Below are 11,750 nucleotides of genomic sequence, written 5' to 3'. Positions count from 1 at the left end.
GGATGTAGAGGGTTAGAAGTAGGGTGCATGAACCCAACTTGATTGTAGGTTCCACCTTATATACTTTACATAAAAAATCTTTTATTTTAGATGTTTTTATAGCTGGTCCTACTTGTTTTTGGTTGACCTCATTTCAAAAATTAGAACTTTTGTTCTTTGTCTAAATTTGTCCTAAAACCAAACATAACAGACGATCATCCATTTTTTAGTGAAAAAAACCCTACAGATGAGCAATTACATTTTAAAAAGAATCCACCTATATGACTCATCCGATCTTAATCAAGGTTTACATATATGAAAAGCCAAATTAAATGCCTCTATATGATGCTATTACAATAAACAAAGGCTTCAAAAATGCTCCTTTGTGATTTTGCAAACAGTATTGCGTACATAATTTTAGTTTTTTTGATATTTTTAACAATATGATAGTTCTCATTTATTTTGGATCCGCTACTAATTGTCCCTATAATATGATAAATATCATTGTAAATATCTATCAATTTGTAATATGAAAAAGATAAATCACAATATTAAACATATTGTTAACCAAATGAGTTAACCCAAACTTATTAATATATGCTCTGTTACCCATTGAGCCTCAATCGACACAATAACATATGATGGTGATAATAGCGAAATTCGCAATGTAAAAAGTAGGACTGTAATGAAAATAATTGTTTTTTAAAGACTAATTATGCTCAAAACAAAATCTTGAAAAGAAAAGTGTAATTCACTCAAAGTAGCAAATAGAAAAAGTTGGCATGGGAACAGTCCACGAAGCAGCATTGAGCATTGACCCCCCCAATCTCATTATCAATAATGGCTGAGCTGTTCATACCTTGAAAAATTCCTACTTTCATCGTCTTCTTCAACCGCCCTCCAGACCCTTTCCTTTATTGTTCCCTTTCCTTTCGCCACTCTAATCATCTAACAATCCTCTTTCTTTTTTTCCGAAAGTTTTCGACAAATTTCTTTTCGTAGAACACACAATCTCAGGTTGCTGATCAAAGAAGAGTTACACGATCCGATTGAGTCAAGGTAGGCCCTTTAGAGCCACTTCATCCCTTTTATTTCCGTTCTTCACCAGCAATTTGTTCTAATTTCTGATACCCGTTTGGATAATTTGCTTATTAATCAGATATTGGAACACGCTTAAGTTCGATTAGATGGGTAATTGCTGTGCTGTACCCTCTACCTCCGATACTGAGTTCGAGAAGAAAAAGGGGAAGAACAAACCGAACCCATTTTCTTTAGACTATGGTGGCTCGATTCCGACTGGGAATGGATACAAATCGTACGTGTTAGAAAACCCAACTGGACATGAGATTGAGGAAACTTATGTTCTTGGTAAGGAATTGGGCAGAGGAGAATTTGGCATTACTTATATGTGTACAGATAAGTCAACTGGTGAAATTTTTGCTTGTAAATCGATATCCAAAAAGAAGTTGAGGACTAGGGTTGATATCGAGGATGTTAGGAGAGAAGTTGAGATCATGAAGCATATGCCTACTCACCCTAATATCGTCACCTTGAAGGACACATACGAAGATGATAGTGCTGTTCATTTGGTCATGGAGTTGTGCGAGGGAGGAGAATTATTCGATCGGATTGTTGCCAGAGGCCACTACACCGAGAGAGCCGCCGCCGGCGTCACCCGCACCATCGTCGAAGTCATTCAGGTGAAAATTAATCTTTTCCTTGATTTCCCGAAACAGAAAGATGTTCTTGTTACTGATTCGTCTTCTTCTATATTATTTCAGATGTGCCACAAGCATGGTGTTATGCATCGTGATCTTAAACCCGAAAACTTTTTGTTTGCAAACAAGAAAGAAACAGCAGCTTTAAAAGCTATTGATTTTGGGTTATCCGTTTTCTTCAAACCAGGTAACAATAATAATAATAATAATAAACACATATAACGACATTATTCATATGACAATTTTTTTTATGTATACACATCCTAAAAGTCTTTTAACTTATTGCAGGCGAGAGGTTTAACGAAATCGTAGGCAGCCCATACTACATGGCTCCTGAGGTCCTTAAAAGAAACTATGGCCCAGAAGTTGACGTATGGAGTGCAGGGGTAATCTTGTACATATTGCTTTGTGGAGTCCCTCCATTTTGGGCAGGTTAGTTTTGTTAATCAAATTAAATATTAAACATGCCCTTACAAAAAAAAAGTTGTTTTTTATACAAAACATGCTACAAAGTTTCGTTTTAGGACCAAAAGATGTAATATCTTACTAGAAACAACATGTTTAACCAAATGAAACGTAATTGCATAATTCATGTAAGTTGTTACAAATACAATGTTACAAATTTTAAAGTAGGATTTGTTTTGATTACAGAAACTGAGCAAGGAGTTGCACAAGCAATTATTCGATCAGTTGTAGATTTTAAAAGGGATCCATGGCCAAAGGTATCTGATGCAGCTAAAGATCTTGTCAAAAAGATGCTAAATCCTGACCCTAAATTGCGTCTTACTGCTCAAGAAGTTCTTGGTAATGTCAACTTTTTCTTTTTTGCATGTGTTGTATAAAGGCTTATATGGTATTTTTTGTAATTAACCAACCTTTCTGTCTTCTCAACTTATTTCAGATCATACATGGATACAAAACGCTAAAAAGGCTCCAAATGTTAACTTAGGTGAAACTGTTAAAGCAAGACTCAAGCAATTCTCTGTAATGAACAAACTCAAGAAGAGAGCTTTAAGGGTATGTAATAGTTCGTTATCTTGTGGCTTTTTTTTGTTCTTTTTTCGGGTGTCTTTATACTGAATTCTCCTCTAAATTATAGGTAATTGCTGAGCATTTATCTGCTGAGGAAGTGGCGGGAATTAAGCAAGGATTTGATTTAATGGATACAAGTAAGCAAGGGAAGATAAACATTGCTGAGTTAAAAGCAGGATTACAAAAGCTTGGCCAACAGATTCCTGATGCAGATCTTCAGATACTTATGGATGCTGTAAGTATTACATTTTACTAAATATAACAATAAGTTGAATAAATATAGGGATTAATGTAAGATATTAATGCAGGGAGATGTTGACAAAGATGGATTTTTGAACTATGGAGAATTCGTTGCTATTTCTGTTCATTTAAGAAAAATGGGGAACGATGATCATCTTAAAGATGCTTTTGCATTCTTTGATCAAAATAAAAGCGGATACATAGAGATCGATGAGCTTCGGGAAGCCTTATCTGATGAGCTTGAAACCAACAATGAAGAAGTCGTTGCTGCCATTCTTCACGATGTAGACACAGACAAGGTTTGTCCAATTCACTCTGTATTAAGTCGTTTTTTTTTAATTGTGGTATCAAACAGTCTGTATCTGACCGAGTCAGATCCCTGTCTGTTACCAGACCCAGTAAGAGGCATATCAAACAGGCTGTAAGTAACAAAAAAAAAACACCTACTTAAACGTTGTCTTAATGGTTTGCAGGATGGAAGAATAAGTTTTGAGGAGTTTACAGCGATGATGAAGGCAGGAACGGATTGGAGGAAAGCTTCAAGACAGTATTCACGCGAGCGATACAATAATCTTAGCTTGAAGTTATTCAGAGACGGATCGATTAGGGAAAAGTAAACACTAAACACACAATTATGGTAAAGAAAAAAGGATTATTGTTCTAATTTCTGGGGATTTTCGATTCATTTCATTTTTATATGTGAGAAAAACACACACTATCTCTTTTCCGGGGGTAGGCTAAGTTTCTGAGGTGTTTATTATGTTCTTTTTTTTTTTAATTAAATGTTTGTAAGAAGGGTTTTCTCGGGTTGTTTATGGGTGTAAATATGTATGTTGTTGGCAAATATTGCTTATGTAATTGTTCAAAGTACAAAAGGTTGGAGTTCTTAAGTATTAATATCATGATATCGAGGTTTTTTTATGGTTTGTTTTGTTCTTGTCTAGTGTATTGTTCGAGTTTGCCACTTGATTTAACCTGTAATTTTGAGTTGTTATTTCATTTTCTAAAACTTTTGGTCTTGTAAATTGTTTGCCTTTATAAACGTACACTATATACTTTTTGTAAGGATTACATGCAAGGTTCTAAACTGCTTGGCGACAAGATGAAGTCTCAAGTTTTATGAGTTATGGATGTTTTTCACTGTGTGATGTAAGACGATGATATTTTATTAATTTATAATTATATTACCACATAAATATAGATTTATACCAAATATAATAAGTTTTTAGAAGTATTATAAGAACAATTAATAACAAACACTTAACAAAAAATTGTATGTCCAAAAGTCATAACAAAGAGTGAAAAAAAATGTGTCTCAAACCAAAAACTGACGCCATATCACGCCTTGTCATGCGTTACGCCTGGCAGCAATGTCATGAGACTTCTCGTAACGGCGGAATCGTGCTTTACGCGATGGCACGCCTTGACGCTCCCTATAGCCCGTCTTTTAGAACACTGATTAAATTTTAGATTTTGGGTTTTAAGAATATCAATAATTAACTTGGATAATTCAAGGACCGTGTTTTAGATATACACTTTATAAAATATGTGATTTTGATCCTATTCTTTGGGCTATCACCAAATCTGAATTGAGATAATCCAAGAACAATCGATTTGGATTTCAAACTTCTTTAAACTACGAAACACATAATGTACATGTTGTTTTACATTTTAGAGAGACATACTAGTTTTCGGTTATATGAAAGCATGTCCTTCTTTTATACATGGAGGATAGCGGTTAAAGTTAGTTATGAAGGGAAAACCGTTATTACATCCGCACAACATAATTAAGGGCGCTCTTCTAGACCCTTTATTCCGGACTTTGCATTTATCACTCCGAATGTGCATCCTGCATTTCCAGTCTTGGTGAGTAAATTGAACTCAGCATGTCTCAATAGTAATATTAACCATACTAAAATATGTTGATAATATTAAAATCACCAATATTCCTTCCTTATAATTTGGAATCTTTTGTTCAATACAATATTTAGTTGAGTTTGAGAGCTTATTAAAACTTGATTAACAAATTAGGTTTAAGAAAAACGTTTATTCAAGTTAAATACTTTAAAGCGTTGTAGTAGCAATCTAAATCAATTATGCGACATCCTTTACATCATGCTTATCAATGACGTGATAAGACAAAATGGAATGAATTTAAAGTCGCGTGATCGTTTTATTGTATTTTAGTCTATTACTTTACTTTGTATAAGTTTAATTTGCAGTCAAAATTATTCCCCCTTTTCTATCTACTTTATCAAAATTCTCAAGTTTTACTATTAAATGGGATACGATCGCACAGGATTTAAATTTAAACAAAAATATAATTTAAAGCTCCATAGTAACCCACGAGTTGTCTAGCCCAAATCTTATATTAAGCCCACTTGTTTACAAAAAAGAAAAAGTAATGGAAAAATTAATTTTAAGTTTATATATAAAGTGAAGATGTAATTTGTGAAATTATACGATAAGTGTGAACTAATACAAAATTTTGTATTATTTATATATTATTTAAATAATAGATTTTTTCTGAAATTGTGCACACATACAACATCGCAAGTGTTGTTAACAACTGTTGACTGTGGCAATATCGTTGTTTTCACAATGGGCTATGATGGTTGCTGAGTCCATAATGATTATGGGTTCTCGACCTTTGACAACCTAAAGACTTCGTAATTTTCAAATTGGACACATGGAAGGCAAATTTTTAGAAACTCTAAATTGCTTTTAGTTACGGAAAAATATTTTTAATTTTCTGTTTTTTGTTTTTTCTTTTCAGTTTTCGTTATCATTTTTCATTAAAAAATTTAGAAAACGCGTTTAATTAAAATTTATTTATTTTTCATTTTCAGTTTTAGAAAATTAGAAAATGTGTTTATATGTGTATTTTTCTATCAGTTTTTATTTTTAGAAAACGGTACCGGTGGTAAGGTAAGGGTGGGGACGGATGGGGATGGGCTTGGGAGTGGGTGAGTGTGGGTAAGTAGGGGTATGGTGGGTTGGGAGTATATAGAGGTGGATAGGGCCATTTCATAGGTTTTTGTTACACTGAGAAAAAGCCTTAACAATGCCCCTATATCTAAACCGAAACTACAAACCATAAACTTATAAAATATAACTGAATAAAATTTTTATTTGGAAACTCATACCCATACATTTTTTATTTAAAAACTCATCTCCATGCAAACTAATGCCTAATGGTTGAATCAAAATGCAACCATCAAACAATTAAGAGCAATCAGTTACCTTTTGAGGATCATACAAACTAAAAGTTGAAAAATAATAATTAGAAACTGCATTTGTAGTTGTTCTTCAAGCAAAAGCAACTATCATATCACAATTAACATTTTCAAGAAAAATGACTAAAAATAAAAGTCACACAAATGTAAAACTGGATAAACAAAGTATACAAATTTTTCCTAATTTACCAAACTAAAAGAATTTAACCGTTAAACTAAATTACCTTAATAAACTACATAAAACTTAGAACCACAGCCTTAAGAGCCCTTTACGAATCAACAATTTAAAAATCACCCCTTTACCACTTCCAAAACAAATGAACAAGCCTGTTTTTGTGAGCAAAATGGTATTAGAATCAACTAGTCATTACTTAGTTAAAATTAACATAACAAAAAAAATCATAAAAATGAATAAACAATAATTAAATTACTTGTTTACTACATTAAAAATAATAAACCACTTATGAGTTATGTCTTACCAAGTCTTCAAGACAAATGGCAAATGCGAAAATTCTTCATCTGCTTGGCAAATTCGGCTGTCAAGAATCAAAGCCAAAGGGGAAAAAACCCAACTCCAAATTCGTTTTCAAGAACTGAAGACAAAGGGCAATAAAAACAAGTCATTTGAAAACAGAAAAGTGAAAGACCGAAACAAAAGAACCAAAGTTTATGTTTATGTTTTTAGTTTGAACATGTTAACTGACCTGAAAAATGAATAATGAAATCATAAATATAAATCTTTTTTTTTAAATACTGTGAAATAACAACAATGGAAAATTATATACCTACTTATGTCTTCTAATTAAAAAAAAAATAAAAAAAAAACAGAATAATTAGAATTTCAGTTGATTATTATTCGGTATACATATAGCCTCCTGGATCACAACATAAAACAAAAATTAGTAAGCTCAATTGATTGTTACATGATATACCTAAAAACGGAATCATAGGATTTAAGAATTACCAGGTAAGAAGGCCTCAAACTCCATTCTACAACTCTTTTAAATACGGAATTTTGAACCAAAGGCTTCGACATCCTTGTCTCAAGCAGTCCAACTTTGAACTTCAAGTGTACTAATCATACAGATCAGGAAACGAGAATAATCAGATGAGAATAGTGATTAAATAACAAGAATAGGAGAAATGAATCACCAAACAAAAAAGGTATACCTCATACGAGAATCAATGAATCAGAAAATCAAAAAAATAATCGTAAAAGATAAACTCGAATCGCCAGATCCTTACAAAGCCCTAAAGATATTTAGAAATTGGAGAGAAGAAAAGAAAACATAAACTAGATTTAAAACCAGCATTCATTGATTTCAATTTGATGATGATGCCCCTACATCTTCTACCGCTTCCAGATTTCTAGGTGTCGATTGGCAATCAACCAATGACACATGCTGATTACAGCTTTCGCCCCACCAATTATTTTGCGTTTTCCCGCCCCAGCTCGCACGCTGGAAAAGAGTATCAAGGCTATTAGTTTTTTTGGGCCAAAACATATATACATATTATTGGGCTAAGATGATGTCCTCCATTTTGTGCTGTCAGGCCTTAGCCCATCCCACCCATATATTGGGCTGGGCTGAAGGTTTATATTTTAGAAAAATTTTGGAATTAAAAAAATATGAAAAATAATGTTTATCAGTTTTTCAAAATTTTCTAACTTCTTTATAATTTTAGAAAATGAAAAAAATTAATTTTCCGTAAAAAATTTAGAAAAATAAACGAACTAAACGCGTTTTCAAAATTCTCATTTATTTTAGAAAATTTTTCGGAAAATAACTTATTTTTCTGCAACTAAACGCACCCAAGTAACTTTTTTTTGGAATACCTTTGAGATATGTTGGAATTGAAATTGGATACTTGGATTTGATAAATGCATATGTGATAGTCCGAAAATATAGAAGATATTTTGATGAGGTTATCTTTAGCGCTTATTGGATGATTTGATTATTCATGAATATCACAATTTTTGGATCAACAAAATGGAGTGGTGCCATCTTCAGCAACACTATTATGCACTGTACTTTTGGTTGTTAAAACGGGAATCCTCAATTTATAGTTCATTAGCTTGGTTATTACAAAACTCGTCTTTACTAGCATGGTTGGTTACAAAATTCGTCTTTACTAACTGATTCATTATAATATCTGTTTTTACTAATATTTTGTTAATTTAATAAAATCTGCTAAAAAGATTATTATTATTTTTTTTTTCTAAAAAAAAAAAGGCAAACCACAAAAATATAAATAGATTTTCATCGGATCACGGGTCCAAAATATCCCATTTTGGATATGAAATCATTTCTATTGTCGGAAAAATCTTATTTTATTATCTTAAAATAGGTATAAGATTCATGTATTACATGTGTTAATTAAAAAAATATAAATATAAAAGTTTAAATATTTGAAAGCATTGGATTAGAAAAAATTAAAAAAAAATAGTGAAATATTAAAATTGATTTTTTATCTTTTAAATTTAAATAAATAAATAAAATAAAATAATGAACTTTAATTTGAAAATTTTGAAATAAAAATGTAAGTCTATTAATGAAATTGATATTCATTTATTACTATATTTGTCGTAATTATTTTTTGATTTGTACACATTTGGTTACTGAGTTTTTTTTTCGTCCACATTTACTCTTCAATTTGTTAAACTGTACACATCCAGTCTTTATGACCGGTTACTCCAAATTATCCGTGAAAAATGACTTATTAATATATTTCTCATTTTGTACGCAGCATTTAGTCATTAATATTTTTGTACACATTTAGTCCTTAATTTTTTTTATTTCAAAATAAGTCATTTTTTGTTTTTGTACCAATTCGGTACTTATGAATGATTTATTTAAAGTTTTTCTCACGATATCTAACATGTGACTATCATTGATGACATGGACGATTCTCTTTGGGTGCCCGCAGTGGCACCGACAACCCTTGCTTTTTCTGTACGTAGTGTAAATTTTTCGATATTTTTCTTTTTTTTTTACTTACCGGCAAAACCTACTACGGACCGGCAACACCTACTATCAAATCCTACGTCTGTTCCTGATTGATGATGTCTTTGGGGTTGTTGATGTTTATGTTCATCGCGGTCTCGACTGCTTGGTTGCATAGGCTTGTGGTTTGGCTTAGGTTTTGTATTTCGAACGTCGTAACTTCTTCATACGATATCTAATTTTAACGATTTTTATATCTACGTGTTCGTTTTTTAAGTCTGCTATAACTTTCGTTAAGATTACTCTCGTTAAAATATAATATGTTTTTACTTACGATTTTATAAAAAAAACATCCATAAATGCATTCATAAAAAACGTATGGATATAAAGATCGTAATTAAAAAAATATATTACTTTTTAACGGGAGTAATCTAAACGAAAGTTGTAGTAGACTAAAATACAAACACATAGATATAAATATCGTTAAACTTCGAGATAGTATGAAAAAGTTATGATGTTCAAAACACATCACCTAAGCAATCAAACAGGTGAGATCGCGGTGGACATAAGTATCAAAAGTCTAAACACCTCGTTAATGATTGTTCCATGTAAGATGTGAGAAAAACTTAAAAAAAACATTCATAAGTATTGAATGAGTATAAAAACAAAAAAAAATTATTTTGCATCAAAAAATAATTAAGGATTAAATGTGTACAAAAATATTAAGGATTAAATGTGTACAAAATGAGAAATATATTACCCTATTAAGATATTTTTACCGGTTAACCTGAAATAACCGGTCATAAGAACTGAATGTCTACAGTTTAACAAGTTGAAGGGTAAATGTAAACAAAAAATAAACTCAGTGACCAAATGTGTACAAATCGAAAATATATTACCCCTTTAAGTCATTATCCCTTTATTAAAATTGAAAACACATGAAATGATATTTGGAAAAAATTTAATTCAAAATAACCATAAAATAAAATTTGACAAATTAAATAAGAGTGTGACACATGATAAAAAGTAAAACTTAAAAAACCTTCATTTATTGTAGTAGATTCTGATAAATATTATGCTTATTTTGTTGAACTATTTGCAAGTTTTGCAAGTCTACTACCCACGTTATCAATGTGGAATAATTGAATGTGTGATTTATCTAGAATCCTCTCAATCTTTCTATTTCTCCTTTTAAAAATCAGTTAATTTAATTCAGATTAAAGACTTTTCATATAAAAAACTCTTGGTACTTTGCTTGGAGCCTTTTCATATATATATATATATATATATATATATATATATATATATATATATATATATATATATATATATATATATATATATATATATATATATATATATAGGGTTAGGTTTAAATGTGAATGGTATATATTATGTGAATGTATGATAAGTTTTAGACCATTAGATTAGATTAGATTTATATCTGACTAAGATTGGTGTACAATAACTACAATGGAACACAACACATATAAACATTTCTTTTAAATAAAATAAACTTAAAAATAGTATTTATAAGTGTATAAATAACATTTTGATTAAGTCCCAATATGAAAGTTGAAAGAATTAAGTATCTTAAATCAAAAACAATATTTAGTTATCAAAATGAACTTTAATTGTCTGGATATCAAGAAATGATACTACATGAATCATATTGAAGAATCCAATAATTCTCTCAATAAAAGAGATGAATATGAGTTTATTCTTTTAAAATAAAGGTTAATTTATGAGTTTTTTTTAAAAAAAAAAATTTAAAGAATATAGGCATATATATTATACAGTAACATATAATTCTTTCAAAAAAATGTATTGCAGTATAATCATTAATATATATTAAAACAGTAATAACCATTCTTATAACATAAAAAACAATTTTTATAACATAAAACAATAATGTATACAACATTTTGAAGAATATACATATCCATCTATACTACATTCTTTAAAAAGATGTTTGTAATATATAATACATTCTTTGTATAATACACAATATAAAAAAAAAATATGATATATACTACATTCTTTCAGAATATAAAAAAAATTATGATATATACTACATTCTTTAAGAATTTGTTTGTCAAAAGAAAAACTAAAATACAAAAACCCTACATTTTTCTCTATTGTTCATCACGTTTCATCATCTCTAATTATCTCCAAACAACCAACACTACCTACATTTTTATTTCCTATGAAGTGCTTAAAAGAACCATCTTTAAGTATGATTTCATCCTCTTCAAGAGAATAATACCCTGTATATGTATATAAAACTCAAATTACTTGAATGAAATACAATAACATTTAATATTCTGTAAGAATGTTTTGCTAAAAACTAACAACTACCAAAAAACAAACTTTTCATTACATTATTGGTTATTCACGAAAGAAGATGAATACATATTACATTTCATTTTCATATTCTTTAAGAATACAAGCAAAATTAAATAAAGTGAATGAATTCTTGTAAAATAGGTATTATATACAAAGTTCTACAACTAAAGGAAACATACATTGTTCTTCAAGAATGTGTAATTAGAATTGTAAACTTCTAAAAAAAATGTAGCAAATTTTTTATTCTCATATGA

The 11,750-nt window shown here is 30.1% G+C and overlaps 1 protein-coding gene and 1 long non-coding RNA gene across 2 annotated transcripts; one reads left to right on the top strand and one right to left on the bottom strand.

Moving 5' to 3' along the window:
- The first annotated feature begins 810 nt into the window (after window positions 1–810).
- Window positions 811–3,890, top strand: LOC145048064 (calcium-dependent protein kinase 7-like). The gene is made up of 9 exons (XM_078996472.1): window positions 811–1,038; window positions 1,139–1,679; window positions 1,761–1,884; window positions 1,986–2,129; window positions 2,349–2,501; window positions 2,599–2,714; window positions 2,797–2,964; window positions 3,038–3,268; window positions 3,443–3,890. Exons 2-9 carry the CDS (start codon window positions 1,167–1,169, stop codon window positions 3,584–3,586), a joined length of 1,593 nt encoding a protein of 530 aa, XP_078852598.1. The 5' UTR covers window positions 811–1,038; window positions 1,139–1,166; the 3' UTR covers window positions 3,587–3,890.
- Window positions 3,891–6,300: 2,410 nt separating this feature from the next.
- On the bottom strand, window positions 6,301–7,670 carry LOC144998101 (uncharacterized). Its single transcript, XR_013660116.1, has 4 exons — window positions 7,376–7,670; window positions 7,170–7,279; window positions 6,685–6,798; window positions 6,301–6,532 (listed from the first exon to the last, which is right to left on the bottom strand). It is a non-coding gene; the product is annotated as an uncharacterized LOC144998101 (long non-coding RNA).
- Between the last annotated feature and the right edge of the window lie 4,080 nt (window positions 7,671–11,750).

The sequence above is a fragment of the Lactuca saligna genome, chromosome 5 (genome assembly GCF_052625555.1).
Source record: "Lactuca saligna cultivar CGN05327 chromosome 5, ASM5262555v1, whole genome shotgun sequence".
NCBI classification, from domain to species: Eukaryota; Viridiplantae; Streptophyta; class Magnoliopsida; order Asterales; family Asteraceae; genus Lactuca; species Lactuca saligna.
Note: the sequence above shows the minus strand (reverse complement) of the source record. Positions and strands in the feature narration are given on the sequence as shown.